The sequence below is a fragment of the Amorphotheca resinae genome (assembly GCF_003019875.1).
Source record: "Amorphotheca resinae ATCC 22711 unplaced genomic scaffold M430scaffold_9, whole genome shotgun sequence".
In the NCBI taxonomy this organism is placed as follows: domain Eukaryota; kingdom Fungi; phylum Ascomycota; class Leotiomycetes; order Helotiales; family Amorphothecaceae; genus Amorphotheca; species Amorphotheca resinae.
This window is the reverse complement of record NW_020194479.1, coordinates 702,834-714,296: the sequence shown is the minus strand read 5'-3', so window position 1 is coordinate 714,296 and position 11,463 is coordinate 702,834. Positions and strand designations below refer to the sequence as shown.

The 11,463-nt window shown below is 51.1% G+C and overlaps 5 protein-coding genes across 5 annotated transcripts in view; 3 read left to right on the top strand and 2 right to left on the bottom strand.

Moving 5' to 3' along the window:
• The window catches only part of M430DRAFT_36182 (hypothetical protein), a 4,011-nt gene extending 3,347 nt beyond the window's left edge, over window positions 1-664 (top strand). The window contains exon 4 of the mRNA XM_024866885.1: window positions 60-664. Within this exon, the coding sequence (XP_024718972.1) occupies window positions 60-376 (317 nt within the window). The 3' untranslated portion in view covers window positions 377-664. The remainder of the gene's footprint in view (window positions 1-59) is intronic.
• A 345-nt stretch (window positions 665-1,009) lies between these two features.
• Window positions 1,010-2,283, bottom strand: M430DRAFT_263254 (hypothetical protein). The gene is made up of 6 exons (XM_024865372.1): window positions 2,266-2,283; window positions 2,166-2,207; window positions 1,779-2,043; window positions 1,452-1,715; window positions 1,312-1,400; window positions 1,010-1,248 (listed from the first exon to the last, which is right to left on the bottom strand). Exons 2-5 carry the CDS (start codon window positions 2,202-2,204, stop codon window positions 1,345-1,347), a joined length of 624 nt encoding a protein of 207 aa, XP_024718971.1. The 5' UTR covers window positions 2,205-2,207; window positions 2,266-2,283; the 3' UTR covers window positions 1,010-1,248; window positions 1,312-1,344.
• Window positions 2,284-6,670: 4,387 nt separating this feature from the next.
• On the top strand, window positions 6,671-7,343 carry M430DRAFT_263220 (hypothetical protein). Its single transcript, XM_024865371.1, has one exon. It carries the CDS (start codon window positions 6,715-6,717, stop codon window positions 7,150-7,152), a length of 438 nt encoding a protein of 145 aa, XP_024718970.1. The 5' UTR covers window positions 6,671-6,714; the 3' UTR covers window positions 7,153-7,343.
• On the top strand, window positions 7,043-8,827 carry M430DRAFT_124774 (hypothetical protein). Its single transcript, XM_024861927.1, has 5 exons — window positions 7,043-7,341; window positions 7,432-8,150; window positions 8,203-8,292; window positions 8,365-8,484; window positions 8,546-8,827. The coding sequence occupies exons 1-5, from the start codon at window positions 7,224-7,226 to the stop codon at window positions 8,564-8,566; spliced, it is 1,068 nt and encodes a 355-aa protein (XP_024718969.1). The 5' UTR covers window positions 7,043-7,223; the 3' UTR covers window positions 8,567-8,827.
• A 1,715-nt stretch (window positions 8,828-10,542) lies between these two features.
• M430DRAFT_60151 (hypothetical protein) overlaps window positions 10,543-11,463 on the bottom strand; it is an 11,543-nt gene continuing 10,622 nt past the window's right edge. Inside the window, exon 9 of the mRNA XM_024868844.1 lies at window positions 10,543-11,339. Coding sequence (XP_024718968.1) covers window positions 10,738-11,339 — 602 coding nt within the window. The 3' untranslated portion in view covers window positions 10,543-10,737. The remainder of the gene's footprint in view (window positions 11,340-11,463) is intronic.

Below are 11,463 nucleotides of genomic sequence, written 5' to 3'. Positions count from 1 at the left end.
CCCCCCCCCCAATTCCCAAAAAAGAAAGTCAACCACAATCCTAACACAAAAAAAACCAGCTGATCTCACCGTCTCCGCAACGCCCTTCGATCTCAACCAAGGCGCCTACTACCCCAGCAGCGGCACGCCCTACGCCCAAGCCCCAGGCTCCACCTACGGACCCGACATGCCCGACCAGATGTTCGGCGAGCCCGGCGACTGGAACAACAACAACAGCGAGATGTGGTACCTGCCTCCAGGCGCGGCCTTCTTCCAGAACGTCAACGATCAAGCTATCACGCAGACCGCGGACGGCGTGAATGTCGGAGGCATGGATCTTCTTGATTATATGACGCTTGGGGATTTTCCTAGTATTGATGGTGCGGCGGGCTTCTAGCCGTTCCCTTTTTTTTTTTCTTTATTTGAAATTTTGGTTTCGGTTCTGGTTTTGGGAGGGAATTTTTGGGAGATAGGCTGATTGCATGGTTGGAAGTTATAAGGTACTGGTTGGCTGGCTGGCTCTGGTTCTGGTTGGGGCGTTGGGTTGGGGGGTGTTGTTGTTGTCAATCAGCATTATTAGCATGGCATCATTATCAGAAGAGTTGGTTGGTCGGTCTTTCAAAAGCATAGTTGCGTGGGTATTAGCTAGGGTATTGCATTGGGTAGCGAATTCCCCCCCCCCCCCAACAACGCACACAAAATTGAACAAGCCGTCAGAGCATCACAGTCACAGAAGAGATAATCTACTTGTAGCTTAATTTTTTTTTGTAATTTTTGTATTGAAGAGAGGTGAGGTTTATCTTATTAGTACAAGACTATGTATCGATTTGTGGGGAAGAGGGGAGTTGAATTGAGTTGAGTCCAGTTGGGTGAAGTGGAGGGGAGTCAGAGCTAGAGCTCGTAAAGGCGTGGATTGAATATCCATCCATCCTCCATCCATCTATTCATCGCTTGCTTTGGTCATGATCGTTCATCGATGAGAAGGAAAAGAAAGAGACAGAGAAAAAGAACGACATGAAAATAAGGCATCGAGTACCTAGGTAGGATCCGGGATCTGTTGAGTTGTTCTCGTTTTGATTTTGAGGAGCAGATTGTTCGCTGGTTGGTTGGTTGCTCTGCTGATTGATGATCGATCGTCCGGAGGAGAAGAGAAAAAAGGAATGAAAAGAAAAAAGAAAAAAAGCATGAACTAGAAACAATCATTACAGTAATCTTAAACAAGTGTTCCTCCATATCATGATGCGGATGCCAGGTCATTATCTCATTAGACTAGGAGGAGTTAGCAGAGGGATCTGTACAGAGGGTTTTAAATCCGGGACAAGGGGGGTTTACCAAAGCCATCAGATATCTCAGTATCAAATCCCATTACAACTGTTCCTCTTCCTGCATTGCCTCAGCACCTTCGAGTAGTTCGCGTGGACCTGGAGAGTTATCAGTATTGCGGGTCTGAGGATTATCAAGGGTGAACGTACGGAGGGCCAATGGTTGGAAGAAGACACGAGTTAGAGCCGGTGGGGGGAGTGTTGTCTGCATCTGCGTCTCCATCTCTATTTCTTCGTGGGTCTTTTCCCTCGGTCCGTAGGCGTTGGTCATCATGTCCGCCAATTCCATGATCGTGAGGTTCTTGCTTATGGCGTAGGAGAGGACCATTGCTTCCATCTCCCGGGGATCGTCGAGAACGAGCAGGAGGAAGAGTCCGACAAGCTTGAGGTCCTCGTGTCTCATGTTGATATTGACTTCGTCCATATCGGGATCAGCAAAATGTTGAACGCCGTAGTTGGCAGGAAGTCTGAGTTTACCAGGCAGCGTGATGCTCTTCTCGAGGGCCTTCGCATTACCACTGTACGGGAATGCGGGGAGAGAGGAAACTGTTATGTTAATTGCTTGAGATGTCTGGAGCTTCATATTGCCCTCTCCTCCATCGAGTTCCATCTCAGTATCATTCTCCTCTTCGTCACTATCATCGCTCTCTTCTTCTTCTTCTTCTTCTTCTTCTTCTTCGTCGTCGTCGTCGTCATCGTATTCAGTCACGCGTCCCCCGACCTGCTCCAGGTTCCGAAGATACTGCGCCATATTGTCAGAAACTTCGATCTCAGAGGCCCTAGCTTTGAGAGTGTCCAGGGCATCCCAAACCAGGTCCTCAACTGCCTGGCGGCCATTGCTACCTTCGGGGAGATTCTCCTTACGAATGATCTGTCTAGCAATTTTAATACACTCCAAGGCATATTCTGCTATTTCAATATCAGTATCATCTCCGTACTTTGCAAGGAGGCCAGAGATCTGAGCTTTATGAAATTTGCTGAGACGGGGATCATTCTGATAGAGATCGAAGATCTGGTCGATGGCATTATTCTTCGTCTTCCAGTGACGTGACTGAATGACCTGGCAGGCCTGAGAGTCTGGTCAGCTTCGTCACAGATGTTATAGGGAGAGTGCACTGCAAGAGATACTGGAGCTGGCACTGAAGTGGATGAATAACTGCGCCGATGCGGCAGAGGCTATTCTAGGGAATCAACAATAGATCGGGACTTACTTGGTCGATAATACGTCGGTGCTCTCTATGAGTCTCGGCGTATCGGTCCTTGTAAACCTGCGCCATTGTCTTGGTTGCTCCCTGATCAACTAATCGAAGAGCTAGATCGGTTGAAAGGATTGTGTAGGAGTAATCACTCACTTGACTCAAATCAAGGATGACCGCGTAGGCAGATGACTGTGTAGGTAGAGAAAGGAGTCCTATGTTAATAACACAGAAGTTGCACGAGTTGTGTGGGGTGTTGAAGTTGATCGAACGTGGGTGTAGGATGGTTGTTGATATCTTTGGGTTGTGTCTGTGAAACAACTGCCGAGAGCAGATAACTACCTTGGTCAACAAGAAGATTCACTTAAAGTGAATTAGCGAGAGCAGACAACCCTCATGGGCGACAAGAAGAGCCCATAAATGACACTAGCCTTCCCAACTCACTTAAAACCATGGGGAATCGACAAAACAGAACAGCTTGTTCAAGCCCACTTGAAACTACGGGAGGGATATCCAATCTAAAGGAATACCAAAGAGAAATAAGCAACACGTTGAATTGAAACAAAGCTATAGTCACCAGCTTTGGGTTTTCTCGACATACCTTGGGCTTCCTGTCGCGGGGAAGCTACTCACGTTTTGTAGAACTGTAGCCACATCAACTCTATTAAGTTCTTCCTATCATCTCCTATCCAAAGGATGAGATCAATACACTCAGATCTCCCTCCTGCTCAACACACAATTCTCTGAAGTAAGTGACTGTTCATTTGACAGGCTTCTCCCAAAGACACCGACATTTACCGTGTCTAGTTATCAGAGAGACTACTGTCATTAACAGGCTCCGGTCGTTAGTATACCTTAATCCTCTGCTTTTCAAAATGACTGAAGAGGGATTTGGAAACGTGCTCAACCCAATATAGCATCCAGTCTCCGTCCACCAAAACCTTCTTGGCATGCACACCACAGCCCAAAGAAAGTTGAAATTCCAATTTTCTCTTCACCATCTGCTGTTTCATATATCCATTCGTACATTGACTACACGGCCGATTCAAACCTGCTTGCAAGAGAGCGGCATCTTCGTCCATGGCTTACTCAAGAGCATTTGGCAGGTGTGTGGTGCCTCCCAGTCTTGATTTCCGCTGCTTCGAAAGCCTGGTTGAAGATCGAGACGTCCCCTACTCTTGAGTTTCTATAGAAGTTGATGCCAACCACGCTCTCTGGGCGATATGAGCGACGAGGTCTACTACGGGCAAGGCTGGTCGATCGAAAGAATTAGGTCGCTCCTCAGGGAGGTCAGTTGAAGGCTGATATACATTTAAGGACTCTGGACGTAATTGGCCTTTGCAATGCCTGCAAAAGGAATGGCTCAGAGAACCGTCCGGTGTTCGCGTGAATGATGCCGTCTGCTTGGAATTCCCCGGCGACAGGGTTGGTAGAGACGACATACCATTGCGTAGAGCGTATATATTATATCGTAGCAGCAAAAGCTGGAGGAAAGAGGAGAGTCAGAATGGATAAAAGCACTCACGTCTGCAAAATATAATGGTCAAACTCCCGAAGAGGCATTCCAATCAGAGGGCCCTCATAGGTGGACACTAATCGCCCTTTCTCCCGTTTCCATAGTTCATGAAGCACTTGCGGCTGAATGCGCGGGTCGGCATGCAACTGCCGGCGCTCTTGAATCAGATATGATGTGCATTATTCAAAGACTGCCAGTCAGCTGCCAGGCTGTCAGCGCGGTGAGGGACTCAGGGCAGTAAATGGCAGGGCTTCCTTCAATTTCGGGTAGATATCGGGAGTCCAACGCTTTTTACGTACCATGATGTCTGTGTGTACGGAGTACTTTGGATATTTGCAATAGATTGTCTTCCATACCTGGGAATACTGTACCTACTTATTGTGCTGTGAAGCTTTTACGTATGCGACACACGAGGTTTCTCTCCTGTCGCGCTTCGTACAATATCTTGACTTTCTACAGCAAGTCGGTACTTGTACGTAGGAACGGGCTTAGCTGGGTCACGTTCAGATCAGATTATCAGGGGCTCTGCTCTGACGGCTCTGGGCTCTGGTCCACCACGGCCGTGGCTTAAGGGCAATGATTGTCATTCGTCGGCCGACGATTAGGACGCGATCTGGCGCCAATCTTCGCTCGGACTCGGTAAGTGTTGGCTCAGACATGGGTAGGGTCTCCGGAGGATGAAGCCGTAGAGCAGGGGGGGATCGGGGACCAAGGAAGCGAGTATAGTAGTGGTAGTTGTAGCGGTATTACGCACGTACGGAGTGGTACTGCACTGTACGAGGTAGATTATTGGGAATCTGAGGTCAGGAGAGTGGTTCGCCGCTCTGCGAAGGGTTCGGCTCGGCATTCCCTTTGCGATGATTAGATCAGAGACAGAGACAGAGACCAGAGACCAGATGAGAGATACGCACCGATGTCCTGGAGGTACAGAGTGCTCCCGTCGGGTCAGAGACCAGAGTCAGATTGACAAATAGCTGGTTGTGATCAGAATCATGAGATGATAGATACCCAGACAGATGCCTCAGTTGTAGTAAGTTGTAAGTAGCACTGTGCTCAGGGACCTTCTTCCTCCGGCCGAGTCGTCGTAGCTCAGGGCGCCGAAGTACTTCAGGCTAGACCGGGTTGGGACGGGCAGCGCTCTGGGTTCAACCTGGGCGAACCGTGAACTGCTGCGTCGGTCCAACGGTCCAACCGTTGAAGCTGGCTTTAAAGTTTACGGCTTACAATATACTTGATATCTGGTGCCCTCGTCATTAATACGGAGTTATACCTACATTGTCAACAAGGCAACGTCTTTTCTTCAAGTTGCGGGGCTGTACGAGACGCCGCAGACTGGTAAATGGCATTGGCAGCCGGAGGAAGATGGATCATGGCGCAGAGGAGAGTCCAATGAACTGCGGGCGGTACTCTGAAGTCTGAACAGATTAAGGATTGAGGGATGAAGCATTAGTCAGGATTCCCGCCGGCAGCCAGTGATCTGATTCAGAGGAGGCGTCTGTCTCTTTATCACTTCACCAATCAATCCGGAGGTACATGTACATGTATACAACCAAACTACTTAATGTCTGTATATCTGTGCTCTGTGTGAAAGAGAGCATCAGAGACATCATACATGTACCTGGATACCTCCCTACAGAACCCTAGTATACCGACCTACCCACCTGTGCCGCGGAATGCTCCCCCGCCGGTATGATCGGGCGGTATCTTCGGATAGACCGCGCTACAGAGGCTCCAGAGAGGCTCCAGAACACAGTTGGCTCCCGTTGGCTACAGAGCAATCATATGGGACTGGTCAGAGTGTGTCTGTAATAATGGATTAATAAGAATCGAAGACAGAAGGAAGAAAGTTTCGTATTAACAATCCCCTCCGTAGCCGTACATACCGGTCCTGACCCTATCCACCACTATATTACGGAGTACTACTCCAGTACAAGCTACCAAAAGACGTGGTGGTCGTAGATGCGGTGCAAGGCGTAAAATTAAAGTCCCACCAGCACCAGATCCATGCTCCCGCCTGCATGAGATAATAAACCAGAGGCCCATCTCCATAAATTGGAAAAACGAGCACGGAGGAGGAGAGCCTGGACGGTGTAGCACTGTAGAGACAACGTAGCTCACCCAGTATTCCGCAATAATCGAGACGGTGTTTCTGTTCTGTACTCCGTAGTATTTTCCTCCTTCCTACCCTCTCCCCTCTGTTCTGTGCTTCTAGAATCCATCCAATCCGCCCGGCGATTTATGTGCCGCAGTGGCTGTTCTCCGCGGCCCCTTTCTCAGTTCCTATCCTGCCCTGTACTCGGGACGGCGCTGCAGCAGTCATATATAAAGCACTGTACCTTATGTAATTCTGTATGTATCCTCTATGTATACTCCGTATGTATACTCTGTATGTAATATTGGACTGTGCGCCGCGCGCAGCCCTTACTACTCCTCCGTTACCCGCAGCGGGTGTCTGGTGCGGATGAGATGATCGGTGGCTTTTCCCTCTGGCCTTGGTATGGCTGGCGCGCATCGACTCGACAGCGGCAGCCCACTGCGCTTGGCTTCTCCCTGTCCGTCTCCCTGCCCATGCAGCCGGGCGCCCAGGAGGCCCTCCTCTCGCGCCGACGGATTCCTGGAGAAGGGGAACCATTAGCAATAATGCCCGAGAGAGACGAGCCACTGCCAATTGCTGCTTACCGCAAGGCAGACGTAGAGATATATGTACTTTTCTGGAGCGGGCAGATCTCTCCCTAAATATACCGCCGTCAGGAATACCTTGCCTCAAGCAACATCGAGCCGGGAAGACCAAAGGCGCCTAACAGTGCCTAGTGTCGGTCGGTTAATTATCGTTTCCCCAATTGCTGCGCTCTTTCACCTCCCACCGGCTCCCCAGCAAACCTTCCCCCTTCCCTTCGCCTGCCCCCTCCACCCGACTTTCCACTTCGTTCAATTGAAGCCCCCCGTCCAGCCTCGACACCGGTTTGTCCTGTCCTGTCGCAAGCCGCATCTCCTCTGTCTCTTCTGTCTCCTCCATCTCCATCGCCATCGCCATCGCCCTCCCCGCCCAGCTGTCTGCTCGACACTTGTCCACAGCTCTCCGGAGGATTCGCTCTCCCCGTCCGGCGCGCTGAGAGCCCCCTACCTACCCCCCGAATAATCTCTAATCTCAGCATCCACCGCCCCCCGTCCTGCTGATCTATAACGTCGCTGCTCCATCCGCAGGCCACCATGTCCAACGATGTATCTCCAGAGGCGATGCAGACGCGCATCCAGCAGGCCCGTCGCGAAGCTGAGAACCTCAAGGATAGGATAAAGCGCAAGAAGGATGATCTGGCAGATGGCACGCGTAAGTCTCATCAGATCTATAGCGAGCTCAATCCATCTCTGGCGCGCTCCTATTTGATGCCATTTCCAATGGCCTGCTAACTATCAACAGTTGCGAACATTGCCAAGAGCCAGCAGGAGCCTCTCCCTAAGAACCAGATGATGAAGACAAGGAAGACATTGAAGGGCCATCTTGCCAAGATCTATGCCATGCACTGGTCGACCGATCGACGACATCTGGTATCAGCATCCCAAGACGGCAAGCTCATTATCTGGGATGCCTACACCACCAACAAAGTCCATGCCATTCCTCTCCGATCTTCGTGGGTCATGACCTGCGCCTACGCTCCCAGCGGTAACTATGTCGCCTGTGGTGGTCTTGACAATATCTGCTCAATCTACAACCTGAACTCAAACCGTGACGGTCCGACCCGTGTTGCTAGGGAGCTTTCTGGACACTCCGGATACCTCTCCTGCTGCCGATTTATCAATGACCGGAGTATCCTCACCTCCTCTGGCGACATGACCTGTATGAAATGGGATATTGAGACGGGATCAAAGGTCACAGAGTTCGCAGACCACCTAGGAGATGTTATGAGCATTAGCATCAACCCCACTAACCAGAACACCTTTGTCTCTGGTGCTTGTGATGCCTTCGCGAAACTATGGGATATCCGAGCTGGCAAGGCTGTTCAGACATTTGCGGGTCATGAATCAGACATCAACGCCATCCAATTCTTCCCTGATGGCCACTCCTTCGTCACTGGTTCAGACGATGCTACCTGCAGACTCTTTGACATCCGTGCTGATCGCGAGTTAAACCAATATGGAGTATGTCTGCTTCTTTTGCCTATCGTGATCACTCGCTAATCCCGTTACCTAGAACGACTCTATTCTCTGCGGCATTACCTCTGTCGCTACTTCAGTCTCTGGCCGACTCCTCTTTGCGGGCTATGACGATTTTGAGTGCAAGGTATGGACAGCGTGTAGCGGCCTTTCCTGTCGCGCTTCTACGAACGTGAACAAGGCTGATTCCAACATCTAGGTCTGGGATATCACCCGTGGAGAGAAGGTTGGATCACTAGTCGGCCACGACAACCGCGTTAGCTGCTTGGGTGTCTCTAATGACGGCATGAGTTTGTGCACTGGATCATGGGATTCATTGGTGAGTACAGAATTCTGATCCTGCTCCCTGGATACAAGAGGCTAACTCCGTGCTCTTTAAGCTCAAAATCTGGGCTATGTAAGATTCCTAACACCACGACAACCGCGGACAGGAATCCCCCTCTTTTTGAAGTTGTGCAGAGCAGCTTTTCACGTCACATGGGACCCGCGGCCCGCTCTCTCCTCTAATCACCTACCGATCACGCCTTAATAATCTCTCCGACGGGGCGTCGACTGGACGAAGTCACGAAAGCATCTCCACGTTTAGCGAAGCAGTTGTTCGTCACTAGACAGTTCGGTTGATCTTATTCGGGCGAGAGGGTCATGACTGCTACATGCGCATCTGATTCTGTGCACAATAATTTCACTTTCATACCTTTTTGTCTGTATGGGCGGTTTGTTTGCATTGCTTGCTCTTTCTTCTGCGTCGTTTAGCCCGGGTCGTCCTTTGCGATTATATCCTGCGGAGACTTCCGGTTTCGCCCCCTTCGCACACGATACCTTGGTCCTGTTTCCTTTCTAGCATGCGACTTGCTCCTTTTCTTTGTTTGTTTTTCCCCCACTGTCAAAAAGCTCGAGGCCGCCTCGGGGGGGTTCGGTCCATTGAAAATCACGAGAGAGAGAAAGAAAGGGGGAGAGAGAGAGGAGTGGGGGAGAGTGGGGGCAGGAGAATGAGCCCCAAAAGAATCGCGTTATGTGGATATAAATGAAATAAGGCCTCCTGCACGAATACCCCTGGGTGTGTGTAGCCTCTGTCAAGCTGGAGGGAACAATTGCAGTGGAGACTTTTCTCACCCAAGCTTTGTCGCCGTTCGGCCGCTGACTTGGAATCATCTGGCGTCGGTCACCACATTGCTTGTACGATAGTCGAACTAATACTGCAAATCGATAGACTGCTTTGTTTCCCTCGTGCTGTTGTTATGTGCAGTGCCATCAGGCTTCTCTTTAGATTTGAAAAAGCTGACAAGGGATAAAGAATCATAGCAGGCCAACTAATGTTCCACGAGCTAAAGCTCTGTATATACATAACTAGATCCCTCCCGAGTCCCAATGCCGACTACCTGTAGTACCCAGGAGCAACCAAGCAGCCAGCCAGCCCTATACCATTACCCCTCCCACGACAACAAGCCCAAGTCCCAAGGCACCAGACCTATCGTCTCACCTCGCACCGCAGCGCCTCGTCAGCACCTTGGTAGTTGGCATGACCTGTCTAATAATACATATATATTACGTATAGAGGGAGGAACAAGAGTAGTTTTACGGCTTTGACTAGAAGTATATCACTTGTTGATAAGGAGTGTAGGGATGGAAGAGGAGGGGTTTCCTTGGGTTGTGCTGGATGTAATATCATGTAATACCTAGTTTGAAATACCTTAAGTCTGTACGTGAGGGAGAGGCGAGGAGGGAGAAGGATGGAGGGCTGAGTGAGGATGGTATGTATGTATGTAATGTATGTACCCCTGGGGCTAGATAGTGATGGTGGTGAGGAGAGAGGGAATAGGAGGGGTCTTTGAGAAAGTTCCGGAAGGGCGATATATTGTATGATAAACCATGAATTCAAGATTGGAAATTGGTGATTGGGGTGAAGTGAGAGGTAGAGGTGAGGTGAGGTGAGGTCAAGTAACGAGCCGAAAGCGAGGACGGGATCTTGCGGGCAGACGCGTAGAACTCCAAGATCTTCCCCCTTCAGCGCAGATAACAGCAGAACATCCCACCCTCGCACCAGGAACCAAGAAGCCAGATCTCCAGCGCCACACACCGCCTTGGGATCTACGGAGTACGGCGTTGCAGGGCTGGGATTTGATTTATTTTTACTCTCCTCCTTCATCACCACGCAGGAGGCCGCTCGCGCCTCTCTTCCAGAACATTGCCCATAGGAGAACACGTTTCGAGCCTTCGATAATCCCAGAATCCAAGACAAAGGCATAAGGAAGGCCACACCGTCACACGACAAGAAAGTTTCTTAAGATATCTCTGAAACGCCAAGGGCTTACCTTGCCTTACCTTGCCGCGCTTTGTTCTTCCCTAGTAACGAGCGAGACCGAGACCCCCGTCGCCCAACTCACCACCACGAATCCCAATCCCTCCCTCCGCAGCATTGAGAATTTCTCAGACAACCTCATCTCGCGAGCGAATCCTTCCTGCACGAGTCTCAGCCTTCCAACGCGCGCCTCCAACAAAAAGGGGGAAACGAGAAAAGAAAGAGACAAAAAGGAAAGACCAGTTTGACATTTAAGACCGTCATCACAACCACTCAGACATGGCGGCCAGAACCGACGCACAAGAAGAATTCGACAGCATCATCGCGAAAGCCTCCGCGAGCGAACGCCTCGATCGCCATCCCGCCGACGACGACGACTACAGGCACGACAAAGAGAACAGCGACCTCGACGAAGACGACGAGTACACACAGCGGCGCATCGACGAGACGATGCGCATGCCGACGCTCAGCGGGGGAGGAACCTTGCGCCTCCCACCGCGCGACTTCGACCACGGCCGCACGACGGGCGTGAAGGGCGTCATCGCGGACGCGCGCAGTTTCGAGGAGGCGCGGCGGAATGGCAGCTGGCGGGGCAAGGGCGCGCGGAGCGGCAGCCAGTCGATGGCGGAGAAGCGCGCGAGCACAGTCTCGTTCCTCAAGGACGACAGCGGCGACAGCGCCAGCGATGACGACGAGGAGTTCATCGAGCGCTGGAGACAGCAGCGGAGATTGGAACTGCAGAAGACGAGCGATATCCGCACGCGGCGCACGAGTCCCAGCGTCAGGCGGTACGGACGCTTCGACGAGGTCGATGCGCTGGGCTACTTGGACGCTATTGAGAAGGTTGGACGCGATACCGTCGTCGTGGTGTTTGTCTACGATGATGAGGTACTTCCCCCCCCCCCCTTTTCCCCCCCCCTTTCCCCCCCCCCCCTTTCCCCCCTCCCCCTTTTACCTTTCTAACATTCCTCTCCTCTTTAGTGCGCCGTCTCCCAAGTC

Bases quoted from the DNA above. Each gene is read 5' to 3' on its own strand.
- M430DRAFT_263254 (XM_024865372.1), bottom strand. From the start codon at position 2,204: ATGCCTTGGAGTGTATTAAAATTGCTAGACAGATCATTC. The intron at 2,044-2,165 runs GTAAGGAGAATC...AATATGGCGCAG, and splicing joins AATTGCTAGACAGATCATTC to TATCTTCGGAACCTGGAGCA. The intron at 1,716-1,778 runs GTAAACTCAGAC...ATATGGACGAAG, and splicing joins GAAGAGCATCACGCTGCCTG to TCAATATCAACATGAGACAC.
- M430DRAFT_263220 (XM_024865371.1), top strand. From the start codon at position 6,715: ATGTACTTTTCTGGAGCGGGCAGATCTCTCCCTAAATATACCGCCGTC.
- M430DRAFT_124774 (XM_024861927.1), top strand. From the start codon at position 7,224: ATGTCCAACGATGTATCTCCAGAGGCGATGCAGACGCGCATCCAGCAG. The intron at 8,151-8,202 runs GTATGTCTGCTT...CCCGTTACCTAG, and splicing joins GCGAGTTAAACCAATATGGA to AACGACTCTATTCTCTGCGG. The intron at 8,485-8,545 runs GTGAGTACAGAA...GTGCTCTTTAAG, and splicing joins CTGGATCATGGGATTCATTG to CTCAAAATCTGGGCTATGTA.